Source organism: Dendropsophus ebraccatus, chromosome 6 (assembly GCF_027789765.1).
Source record: "Dendropsophus ebraccatus isolate aDenEbr1 chromosome 6, aDenEbr1.pat, whole genome shotgun sequence".
In the NCBI taxonomy this organism is placed as follows: Eukaryota; Metazoa; Chordata; class Amphibia; order Anura; family Hylidae; genus Dendropsophus; species Dendropsophus ebraccatus.
Window position 1 is genome coordinate 21,656,635 of NC_091459.1, and position 13,701 is coordinate 21,670,335.

General features: G+C 41.1%; 1 protein-coding gene across 3 annotated transcripts in view; it reads right to left on the reverse strand.

Annotated features, from left to right (window-relative positions):
* Positions 1-13,041, reverse strand: part of COL12A1 (collagen type XII alpha 1 chain) — a 168,693-nt gene extending 155,652 nt beyond the window's left edge. Inside the window, exons 1-2 of one of the 3 annotated variants that reach the window (XM_069974643.1) lie at positions 12,868-13,041; positions 5,076-5,186 (exon numbers count right to left, since the gene is read on the reverse strand). In XM_069974643.1, coding sequence (XP_069830744.1) covers positions 5,076-5,148 — 73 coding nt within the window. In that variant the 5' untranslated portion in view covers positions 5,149-5,186; positions 12,868-13,041. The remainder of the gene's footprint in view (positions 1-5,075; positions 5,187-12,867) is intronic. The other 2 variants (XM_069974646.1, XM_069974644.1) reach the window with 2 other exon arrangements.
* Between the last annotated feature and the right edge of the window lie 660 nt (positions 13,042-13,701).

The following is a 13,701-nucleotide window of genomic DNA, read 5'->3' on the forward strand; positions in this document are numbered from 1 at the left end:
TCAATTATATATTTGGCAATCACTTCCTGAAGAAAAATTAGTAGCAGACTCTAATGACTTATTTTATATGCCGTAATATATATTACATGCCTTAGGGAATATTAAGTGACACACCCGCTGAGTTAAAATGAAAGGGATGTAAGCACTAGAAATTATTACTAAAAAGATCGCCTTAATATACAGATAATAAGATATGAAGCCAATATGCAGTAACTATATATATATATATATATATATATATATATATATATATATATATACACAGTATATATACAGTATATGTATATATATATATATATATATATATATATATATATATATATATATATATATATATATATATCAGAAGTGCACAACCTGCAGTCTGGGGGCAACATGCAGCCCATAATGTTAGTCTGTGCGGCCTCAGACAGTGGGATGTATGAAAAGATGTCTGGTTACTGCTCACTTGTAGTTTCAATGGCATACACCAAAGAGTGACATATGGCTCAGAAACACCAAGTATTAGGCTATGTTCACACAACGTAAAAAATATTGAAAAGGCGGCCGATTTTCATATTTTAAAAAACGTCCATTTTTGCAGCAATTTTACTGACTGCAATGGCAATGCATTAAAGTCAATGAGAAGACGGATGCGCACAGTGTATTGAAAAACGGACGTTTTTGCGTCAAAATAATGAACATGATCATTATTTTTGGATGTCCTTTGCAAACAGCAGACGCTTTTTATTAATTGTTCTCACAGTTTTTCTTTTCCGTTTTTACTATTAAATTCAATGGACTTTTCAATTAAGCCGCACCCAAAGGCCAATTAGTAATCCGAAACTAGAATAGTGTGTAAACACCAGTCATTGCACTGGGGAGGCCAGACAGCTAAATGACGTCCGTTATTTTAGCCTCAAAATAACGGACGACATTTTAAACAGAGCTGAATAAACGTTGTGTGAACATAGCCTTACTATGAAGTTTAGGTGTGTATGTATTAAAGGGGTACTCCAGTGAAAATATTTTTCTTTCAAATCAACTGGTTTCAGAAAGTTATATAGATTTGTAATGTACTTCTTTTTTTAAAAAAATATCAAAGCTTTCCATACTTATCAGCTGCCGTATGTCCTGCAGGAAATGTTGTTTCTTTTCAGTCTGACACAGTGCTCTCTGCTGCCACCTCTGTCCATGTCAGGAACAGTGCAGAGCAGCAGCAAATCCCCATAGAAAATCTCTTCTGCACTGGGCAGTTGCTGACATGGACAGAGGTGGCAGCAGAGAGCACTGTGTCAGACTGGAAGGAATACACCACCACCTGCAGGACATACAGCAGCTAATAAGTATGGGAAGACTTGAGATTTTTTAAATAGAAGTAAATTACAAATCTATATAAGTTTCTGAAACCAGATTATTTGAAAGAAAGAGATTTTGCTGGAGTACCCTTTTAATTCTACTGCATTTGTGTACTTTTTATGAAAAGAACAGCCATTGTTTTTAATTAAAACAATGGCTGTTCTTTTCATTATGCAATGATTTGCATAGAAGTCAATGCAAACAACGGCTAATTACTTCACACAATATACTGTACAATGACCATTGTTTTATAAGGCCCTCATGTCAAGTATTTCCGGGCATTGTCCATAGACTTCAGTGGAATTTGCACTTAAAAAAATGTCCGTTGTTCAATACGGCTGTTGTTTAGAGTACCAAATGATGGCCGTTGTTTATACGTTATTTGAATATGGCCTTAAGGAGAAGTCCGGCGAAAATTTTTATTGAAGTATTGTACTGTCCCCCCCCCCAAAAAAAAAAAAAGTTATACAAATCCCCAATATACACTTATTACGGGAAATGCTTATAAAATGTTTTTTCCCTGCACTTACTACTGCATCAAGGCTTCACTTCCTGGATAACATGGTGATGTCACTTCTTGGTTAACATGGTGATTTCACTTCCTGGATAAAATGGTGATGTCACGGCCCGACTACCTGAGCTGTGCGAGCTGTGGCTGCTGGAGAGGATGATGGCAGGGGACACTGAGGGACACAGGGCACTGGAGGGACACTGAGCATCCCTCTGCCATCATCCTCTCCAGCAGCCACAGCTCGCACAGCTCTGGGAGTCGGGTCGTGACATCACCATGTTATCCAGGAAGTGACATCACAATTTTATCCAGGAAGTTACATCACCATGTTATCCATGAAGTGACATCACCATGTTATCCAGTAAGTGAAGCCTTAATGCAGTAATAAGTGCAGGGAAAAAAGCACTTTAGGTGCATTTCCCGTAATAAGTGTATATTGATGGTTTGTATAACTTTTGGGGGGCAATACAATACTTTAATAAAAATTTTCGCCGGACTCCTCCTTTAAGGCATATTGTGACCCTACAATGTAACAATGTGGTCCTCTAACAATAAAAGCTTGTGCATTCCCGATGTAGATACAGGCGATGAAGCGTGCATTGCAGATCTCCAGACTTTGTTAATATAGCCTAATGTAACATTCCAGGGAAATTCCTCATATAAACACATGCTCTATGTTATGTTAATGTATTATCTTCTCCATAGCACATCCAAGAAACCACACAGCAGCATCCCGCTGCCAAAAATGGCTGTAACTCATCCCTTCACTTCAGAGCTAGATAAAGGGCGAACAATATAATATACTGCAGTTTGGCCATTTTGTGTCAGACAGTTGCTTGGCTTTGGCTGCACGGCTGGATATGAAGTTTAAAGCAGCAACCAAATACATGTAGATATATTAGTCCTACTGTCTATGACGGTAAATTGTTATAATGGTTTGGGGGTGTAGTCAGCTCTAATAGGCTACAGAAATGCCATGAATATTAAAGCCATAAGAGAAACAGATCGCTGATCGCAGGGAGACCAGCCAAACAATGACACTGTCGGCTAAAGCGCTCAATGCAGTGAAATCCTAGGTGCATTGCTCCCTGGGAAAAATGAATATGCAAAAGAAGAGCCTGTGGAACCTCATTTAAGAGTCTCGAAACTCAGGACTAGCCAGATATCCCTCTGGGAAGGACCCAGCCAAGGGGTGGCTCCTTTAGGGAAACCAACAAAACCATTATATTAAGTGGTCCTATAAGTCAAGGTAATGACAAGGGAAAAACCAAAGCCAAGTATCAATCCACAGACAGCTGTTTCGGGGTGTTGCCCCTCATCAGTGTGGAGCAGGAATCTGGCTAGGTGGGAGCAATGCCTAGTAGAGCCATTGGAGAAACAGATCACTGATCTCAGGGAGACCAGCCAAACGATAACACTGCCGGCTGCCGGCTAAAGCGCTCAATACAGTGAAATCCTAGGTGCATTGCTCCCTGGGAAACATGAATATGCAAAAGAAGAGCCCGTGGAGCCTCATTTAAGATCAAAACACATGAATATTAAAGCAATCATTGGTTATTATTAGGGGCTTGCCTGGGAAGGGTGAAATATGTGTCCTAGGTCAGATGAATAGTTATAAAGGTTGATCTATTACAGGGGTAAGGAAGGACCCTTGAATATCCAGGCATAGTGGGAGTTGCAGTTTTGCAACAGCTGGAGAGCCAAGGTTCTCTACCCTGATCTATCATATAAGAAGACACCAGTATATCAATGCTACATGGTAGGTGGGAGAATTAGAGATGAGCGAACCTGGAGCATACTCAAGTCCATCTGAACCCGAACGTTCGGCATTTGATTAGCGGTGGCTGCTGAACTTGGATAAAGCCCTAAGGCTATGTGGAAAACATGGATATAGTCATTGGCTGTATCCATGTTTTCCAGACAACCTTAGAGCTTTATCCAAGTTCAGCAGCCCCAGCTAATCAAATGCCGAACGTTCGGCTTCGGATCGACTCAAACTCGGTTCACTCATCTCTAGGGAGAATGCACTGTGCAGAATCTTATGGGGAACAGTGGCCACTGTGCACACCATGTATTGCACTGCTTCCCTAAGGCCATGGAAGTAATTGACTTGTCAATTATTTCCGGCCAGCAGGCTGTGAACAACGGCCATTGTCACAATGTATGGCCATTCTCACAGATGTACATTGCACTGATTGCTATGACAATTTGGATTGCAGGCACACCCAAATGTACCCGCAATCTAAATAAAAAAAATAAAAAAATGTTCATACTGCAGTTTCGGCCCGATGGCCTGTCAAACAATGGTCGTTGTTTATAAAGCATGTAAACATAGCCTTAAACTATAATAAATGTAATAATTGCATCGCCATAAAACTACAAAGGGAAGTAAAACATACAATAAATATATGCCATGTTTCCAGGTGTAACAAACATTTACTTTTTTTTCCCCCAGAAACTACCACTAAAGTGTTTAAGCTAAAGCCAGAAGGGGATTCAAAAGAAGTTGGAAATAAAAAGGAAGGGCCTATACTTCTCCTCCCTGCTGGATCCATTTCTGGCTTTGACTCAAAAACTACAGTGGTTGTTTTCAATGGAAAAACGGATTTGAATCTATTGCACACAATTGCATCAGTTTTTTCATTGTTTCCCCCCCCCCCCCCCTAAAATGGACACGTTAAAAGGACTACAAAAACGCAGTGTGAACCCAGCCTAAGCCCTATTGCCCATACTGCTGAAACTATGAGCGACGTGCCTTAGCGCTACAGTAAGTAGGCCGGTGTAAATAATAATCAAGGTTTTATCAACATTCTAGTATAAACATAAATAAGTAATAATTATTAACAACATGTATATACACTGTACAAAAACTTTATTATCTGCGGATGTTTCGCACTGCACATGTGCCAAGCAGGAGGAGGTGTGCCAGTGCTGGAAGGCTTGTGACATAGTAACTTCATGCTTACACAAGCTCCTTCTTCCAAGTCCGTATGCCTTGAAGTGTGGAGATGGCACTGGCCAAGTCCTTCCTATTGACCTACAATGAGTACGTCCTTGACTAGGCTTTTTGGGGGGAAAAAATGGGTTATTTGCACATTACAAAAAGAGGAGAAAAGACAAACAGAGGAGTGTGGAATAGAGAGAAGAAAGGAGGAAAAAGTAGAGAAAAGGTGAAAGCCCTATTATCTTATTGGCTAAACAATGAGATAAAGAATCAATGTTTTACCTTCTGCCTCTATAGAAGACAAAAGCAGGACAGCACATAGCGCCGTCACTGCGGAGCAAAGCCGAATTTTCATTCCTTTGAACTTTCAGCTTCACACCAACATGAATGGATCTGAAATAAGAAATGAATAACAGTTCAATGGGAGAAGTTGCTGAGACGACTAAATGACTCTTGGCAAAAGTTTTATTATTGCTACATATATGTGAAATAAAGCAGAACATTATATATATGTGAAATAAAGCAGAACGTAATATACAGTACAGTGGTACCATGGTTTATGAGTAACTTGGTTTAACTTTGGGAGGGGGGTGGGGGGGCCATATTCTGCATAGCGGGGTCTACAGCCTTGTACTCTGACCCAGGAAGTCTCCCTCACCTTCCAAATCATGGCAGATCCACTTCAGGCTGGGGCTTGTATCAGGGGGGACAGGATGTGGAGGTAATCTCTTCATAGCTGTAACCTTCTCTTCCCGGACAGAGAGTGCTGCATTTATGTGCCCACATCTGTCCTGCTCATTCCTTCATGCTCCCTGCAGCCCTTGTGTTTCCCATCTTCTCCATCCCTGCTATAATGTGCCTGCACTTACACCCACACTGCTGTATATAAAAGTTTCTGTCACTGTCCTCCTCCACAGCTCTGTGATCCTTCCTTCCTGATTGGTCCATGCTGCACTCACACCCTTCCCCATTGCTGTCATGTGACTACACAGACCTCTGACAGCGGCCCTGCTTCTCTATTCTAGCCTGTTGTACTACGCTACTGCATCATAGGGATCTGCAGCTCCATCCTGTATCTACAAACTGCTGCTGTGTTATCAGGGTTATGCACTTACTATACATTATACTTCACATGCTGATTGCTATACTGTACAGTAACTTATAATATCACAGATTCTGCTGTTTCTCACTGTTTGTTTCATCTGTTCTACATGTTATTCCGAATAAAAAATCATTATTTTTGGGGTGTGGAACCAATTGTCTACATTTCAGTGATTTCTTATGGGAAAATTTGCTTTGGTTTAAGAGAGGATTTGGATTACAAGCACGATCCCGGAACTAATTATGCTCGTAATCGAAGGCACCACTGTATATGTGAAATAAAGCAAAACGCAGATATTTGAAGACAGGTCTGGCTATTTTTTGGAACAATATATCTCACTGGGATTTGTTGCTTCAATTTCTCAGGAGCAACACCATAGAATAATAGGTTAAACAAAATGGATCTGTGAAGCTTACTATGCAACCATTTGTGTGAAGCCTGCCTATAATATCCCTCACAGTGTATTCAGGATATGAATTGTATTTATGACACTGTCACTTAAAGGAAATCTGTCTTAAATGAGGGCAGCATAAACTAGGGACAGAAATGCTGAACAGATCGGTGTATTACTTACATCATTCTGCTTAGCCGTTCTCCTAATATGCAGGAGAATAGGATTCTTGCCACACCCCTTTCCCGCCCTCCAGAAGCTGATTGGCAGTTGACTGCCTATACACAGCATAGATAGATAACTGCCAATTAGCAGCTGGTGGGCGGAGTTTTTTGCTTCCCATGAATATCCAGGACTACTGGGCTCATGCACATAATGGAGAGGACTACTTATTTTCTATGTTATTCAGGAAGATATCTCTGGATCAGCAGCACAGAACAATGTACAGTAAGTGATACATCATTCTGTTCAGCTTCTCTGTCACTAGTTTATGCTACTCTGAGATAGGACAGCAGAAACCTACTGACAGAGTCTCTGTAAGATGTAGTATATTAAAGCAAATGTACCACTAAGAACACAATTTTCTTTTTTATCTGGTCAGCGACACCCAGTTCCCACCATCTCCACCGATGTCTTAATATGAAAATCGGGCCGCTCTATGCACTGGAGATGGGCCCAGCGGTGATATTAAAGAATTTTATTATCCTTAGTGGTACATTCGCTTTGACTAGAGAAAGATGTCATCAAAAGGAAATCAATATATCAGTACCAAGACTCATTCTTATGATATAGTGGTGTGCACAAACTTAGTACATCACTACATAGAGCTCCTACATGATGCACTAGGACCCAGTGCCGGACTGGCCCACCAGAGGAACGGAGAATCCTCCAGTGGGCCCCCAGCTCTAGAACCTGCACTAACACTGACTGACATGTTGTTTCTCACTGGTTCTTCAATGGTGGGCCCCAAGGATAATTTCCGCTGATTAGCCCCAGATACCCCAGTCCGACTCCTATATCATGGATCTGCATAACATTACGATTTAATGCATTCTAAGGAGAATAACTTTATTATATGGTGTGCTATGGATTATGACAAGATTTTTTTTTCTCTCAAAACCTATAAAAATCCCTGAGGCTCAAGGATACCGCCATTTTATATCTCCCTGCAAAGGCACAATAAGGCATAATAAGACGTCCTGAGCCCAAAGTGTATAGGGATCTAGCAATGTCATATAGAGGAACACAACACTATACTATGACCAAGGGAGAGAGGGTCAGCACCACTATAACATAATAGGCATAATGGGGGTGAGGTGAGCAAACAGCAATACCGTGTCTGAATAGGCTCCTAGGGCGGCGCACATACGGCGGCAAGGCAGTCTATGATAAAAAAAAAAGAACAAGACACTCACCCAACAGATGTGGAGTCTTCAGTTTATTGGTAGACATGGAGTGATGGCAGGAAGGGGGAAGATGGCAAGCGGGCACTGTGGAGAGGCAACGGTTTCACGCTCAGGCGCACCATCACTCCGTGTCTACCAATAAACTGATCTGTTAGGTGAGTGCCATATGTCTTGTTCTTTTTTTCTACAACACTATACTATATGATAAAATCACAGCAAGTTACATATTTTACATATGTTCTAAAGTATGACGGAATAGCCTGCACAGTTTGTTTTAGTAAATGTTTTTATTAAAAAAATTCAATTGTTTTCTGCATTTAGTTAAAAAAAAAGGTTCAATAAATCAGTATATACGTTACATGTATCTTTGTCATATTTCCTGATGGACTTGCAGCATAAATGCTAATCTAAAACATAAAACATGAAACTGAAGCTGAGCCCGGACTACCACAACCCTCCAGAGGGCCGGAGCCTGTGGCAACTCTCCATGTACGGCTCCTGAGTGTGATGTCTAAGTAATCATACCCAGGTGATCGGCTACAGGAGGGAAGCGGAGGGCGCCAATTCAGTTGCGCAGAACTGCTAACCACTTTAGTCTTGGTGACTAAGCACATTACTGTACTATGCCTTCCAGCCCTTCCATAAACCACGTAGCATTGCAGGAAGCCATAACCTCAGATGTTCTTCATGAAGGCTCCAAACGTCTACTTTTTTATTCTTCTACATTGTTATTATTAACAGGGTTGTCTAGCAGATAAAGTTAAAAAAAAAAAAGGGGGAATTAAGAAAGAATGGGTTAAAAAAAAAAAAACAGTACTTACCTCACCAATCCCACTGCTAATAGAAACCACCACTTCCTGGTCCCTGTCTCAACACAAAGAAATGTCTGCTTAGCCAATCATTGGACGCAGCAGTGGCCCATCTCCAATGATTGGCTTAGCAGGCTTTTCCTTTTGTCAAAACTGCAACTAGAGTGTGTAGAACAGAGGAGACTGTCAGACGGCTGTCAGAACGTTAGTGGTTGAATTGGTAAAGTCTTTCTGACCGCTTTTTTTTTTATTTAAAGGGTTCTCCAGTGAAAATCTTTTATTTTAAAATCAACTGGTTTCAGAAAGTTATATAGATTTGTAATTTACTTCTATTTAAAAATCTCAAGTCCTATACTTATCAGCTGCTGTATGTCCTGTCTTTCACAATGCTCTTTGCTGTCATCTCTGTCTGAGACAGGAACTGTCCAGAGCAGCAGCAAATTCCCATAGAAAACCTTTCCTGCTCTGCACAGTTCCTGTCATGGACAGTGGTGGCAGCAGAGAGCACTGTGTTAGACTGAAAAGAAAACATTTCCTGCAAGACATACAGCAGCTGATAAGTATGGGAAGAATTGAGATGTTTATAGAAGTAAATAGAAGTAAATTAAAAATCTATATAACTTTCTGAAACCCGTTAATTTGAAAAAATAAATAAATAAATTTCGCTGGACAACCCCTTTAATATAAGGAGTACTATACATTTGGAACCAATCCTTGTGGAACTGGCATGATGCATACATATGTTTTCTGTACTTTATTATATTTTGAATGAAATCTAAGGGCCGTATTACACGGGCTGATTTTATCATTCGAAAAATCGTTAGATCGTTTGGATTTAAAAGATAATCGTTTTGTGTAATAGCAGACAACGAATAACACTCTCCTGCCGCTGGGCAGTAAATAAATGTTGCTGCAGCCTATGCCTGATGCTGCAGCAAAGTTAATTTACGCTGCAGGATGACAAAGGCGCAGGAGCTGTGTCATCCGCGGCGGGTCCCGGCTATCAGTGATACCCGGGGACCCACTCCAACTCTCAGCACCGGAGCCCCGCTCTGGTGCTGAGAGTTAACCCTATACATACTACGGTCAGCACGACCGCAGCATCTATAGGGCTCCTGACAGAGAATTCTCCCTCTACAGAGGGAGAATTCTCTGCTGGTGTTTCTAATAGGGGTTCTGCAAAGTGATCACAGAGCCCTCATGGTAGCCATGGAAAATAGAAGGAAGGGAGGGAAGGAAGGCAGGGTGCGCTGGGTACGCGGCCATGAGCTCTGCCCCCTCCCCTCTCTCCCCTGCCGCTGTCACAAGATAGTAACAGTGGCAGGGGACAGAGGAGAGGGGGAAGACATAGGGACATTAGCTTATGGGATCATTATAATACCATAAGCTGATGTCCAGAAATGATCTGGGCATTAAGGTATCAATGACCCCAGGTCGTTAAAGGGTTAAACAACCAACGAGAAATCGTTGGTTGTTTGATAGAATTCGGACCTATTTTTATCGTTTGATCGTTCGCAAATCGTTCAGTCTAATAAGAAGTCATAGCTGAAACATTCGCAATAGCAACGACAAAACGACTGCAAGAAAGTGGTCGTTTGATAGAATTCGGACCTATTTTTATCGTTTAATCGTTTGCAAATCATTAGCACATGGTTAGGTGTAATAAGTAGTCATAGCTGAAGCAAACGCAATAGCGACGACAAAACGACCGCAAGATCATAAGTAACAACCATTGTTCCGTGTAATTGGGCGAACGATTTCGGGTCGTTTGCCATAGCGGTCGTTTGAGATCGTTTATCGTTAGTCATCAAAAAATCGTACCCTAATGGTGCGTTTACACAGAAAGATTTATCTGGCAGATCTTTGAAGCCAAAGCCAGGAACAGACTATAAATAGAGAACAGGTCATAAAGGAAAGACTGAGATTTCTCCTCTTTTCACATCCATCCTTCAAAAATCTGTCGGATAAATCTCTCCGTGTAAACTCACCCTAAGAGTCCGTGATGCGTTTATAAGACATATAAGAGTTTCTTAAAGGGAGAAATTACTTGGACTGAGCTACAAGATGATGGATGTGCTGAAACAATGAACTCAGCACTTTATCAGGAGAAATGTACACAGCAACTTTGGAGACTCTTAACATTTGTGGAAAAGTTACAATGCGTTCACTGAACTCCAGATTAGACTCCCTCAGACAATGGAAAGTCTGCCAGTGGCGATGATGAATTCCATTCTACCGCTAGCGCGCTGAGTACGGATTAGAAATATGAGCCCACTACCAGCGATGTGGTTAAGGACCCTTTGGACCCTAAGAAAAAGTGCAACCATGATGTAATGATGTAACGTCCATAAGGGAGTCATCGCAGAATTGTAAAACACTGTGATTGCTGCCGCAGATGTTGCCTTTGAGAAGCACAAAAGCAGAGCCAGCCGGATTAAGGGTCACAGTTTAGGTTTCCTATTCTAATCATTCAGGCAGACACAATAAGGCTATGTTAGGTAGCGAGTGCAAAAGCCATTAAGAGGACGGGGCAGACATGTGTCCCCAATGTTCCCTTACACTACATTGGGACTGTCTGGCACATGCGGAGAATCCATCCTGCGCTGACCATCTACAATACTCCGCCAGCGTTTCCTGGAATCAAAGCAAGTGACACATTCTACTGTCTTCATAGAACCCTGTGCCATGTACTTTCAATCTTGGAAAATAAGAAACACATTGAATTATCACTGGAAACCAATAGGACTACTCTAATAAAACATAACTATACATATATACTAAACTAGCAGACCTTAAAGGGTTAATCGGGCAATTTTTTTTTTCTTTCAAATCAACTGGTTTCAGAAAATTATATACCTTTGTAATTTATTTCTATTTAAAAAAAATCTCAAGTCTTCCTGTACTTATTAGCTGCTGTATGTCCTGCATGAAGTGGTGTATTTTTTTCCAGTCTTGCACAGTGCTCTCTGCTGACACCTCTGTCCGAGACAGGAACTGTCCAGAGCAGTAGCAAACCCTATAGAAAAACCTTGCCTGCTCTAGGCAGAGGTGGCACTGTGATAGACTGAAAGGACATACAGGATATACAGCAGCTGATAAGTACTGGAAAGTTTGGGATTTTTTTAAATAGAATTAAAATACAAATATATATAACTTTCTGAAACCAGTTGATTTGAAAGAAAAAGATTTACGCCGGAGTACCCCTTTAAACACAGTGAAAGGGAGCACCCCTTCATTCTATCTAAGTACTTATTTGCTGCTTACTATTTCTAAAGCAAAACTCTGCATTTCTAGCAAGAAATAAGCATTTCGTATTCCCTTAGCATTGGCATCAGTGACGCATCCACATTCCCTGTCTCAGATTCAACTACTTAGTGTTCTTTTTCTAAAGCTTGGAAGTGAACTGGAACAGGTATAATGTATCACAGGACATTACTTTCTTACTCACAGCACCACCTAGTGGTTGGAAAAAATATTGCAGCCCTATTAGAACAAAAAAAAAACTAGTCTTGATGAGTTTGCCTTCTGCCTAACACTTTCCTTTAGGTTTATACCTGTTTTAACACTTTTTATAGAAGGAAGTCTATCATGAGACGCATTCATTCACAATCGGCTGCTTGTTGGCACCCCCCCCCCCCTTCCACCAATATACTAAATTAATGAATAAAGTAACAGTGAACAGACATGACAGATATTATATTCATTTCTATTAACTCAAAAGCAGCTACGAATTTTTTTTTTTTAGTACCTGCACACTATAGTATTCAAATGCTTTACCCATAGAAGAACTACAAGTCCCAGCATACACTCATAAATTGGAGTTTTAATACAAATTATTATTTTTTTTTTTATTGCTATAAATTGGGAGTAAGGAATAAAACACATGGCGGCTTTAAACCAGGCTATTACACATTAATTTCCAATCAGGTGTCACCGCAGCCCTGACGTCTATGAGCCCATGCATGAGGAATTCCAGACGGTCAGACGTTTGCTGATCTTACAATAAATCGAGTGAAATTTTTCCAAACTTATCTTTCTATATGATCCCTGCACTTAACCCCTCCATTGCCATGGGTGCCTGAAGGCGACTCCCATCATCCTTGACTACTCATCATGTCCCCCATTGTATACAGACACTAAGTAAGATATATTGTATAATCAACAAAACAATAACATTCTGCAGCCATATGGTAAATAACAAAAGAAAAAGTCACAACTTCTCTTAAGGGTTAACCCTTACAGTACACAAGGTAAGCTAGACATTCTCCAGACAGTTTACGGCAATGGCTGATGTATTTGTATATGTAAGACAAAGACTATACATAAGGATATACATAAGAAAGAATTCTGCTGCCTAGTCTCCAACCTGCTCTCTATGAGGCTGTGGGATATCCTGCAGTCCAGCACTGGATGTGATGCACAGGATCTCCTCCTGGTGGCTCCCAAGGATGTTCCTTCCTTAAGAACTGTCTTCCTTCAAATGGGAAGCTCCTCTCTCCAATCTGCTCCTTATGAGAGGGCTGTTCCCAAAAACTCCTCTCAAGCTCTTACGAAACAGCAGGGGAAGGTGGACCACTGCCACCCAGTGATAGATGCATTGCTTCTGTATGGGGGGAAGGTGGAAGAAAGGAGGGAGGGAGGGCTGGAAAAAAGAGGGGGGGGGAGACTCTTTACTTTTTTGGAAAGTTCCACATATTTTACAAAATTCTTTCTCCATGATTCCTGTTCAGGAGCTGGTGCCAGGGGGTCCTCTGTGTCTTCTCAGAGCCAAAAGGAGAGCAGCTTGGAAGGAAGCTGGAAGCTCTTTTTTTAAGGTTTCCCTGGCAAATTTACAAAGGGATTTCTCAAAACTGGAAGAACAATGAAGGAAGAAGAAGAGAAAAAGAACAGCTTTAATCTCCAAATAAAAGAAAAAAACTAGGAGGCTAGCAATGCAATGCAATAGTAGTGGTGGTGGGTGCTCCTGCAGGTTTTCCGTGAAGTCACTGTCTGCCTATGTCACCTAGGTGCTCGGCCTTGTAGGATTTGTTGGCAAGAACTGGGAACATTTGTAAAAACAATAAAATGTCAATTGTTTGGAGCCTCGTTCTCTCAATGAGTTTTCATCGACCCAGAAACCTTTAACATTCATTTCCCAGCTCGGAAAAGTGGAGAAGTTTGAAGTCAGTGCACACTGGTGCGGCATAATTGCAGTTACTGT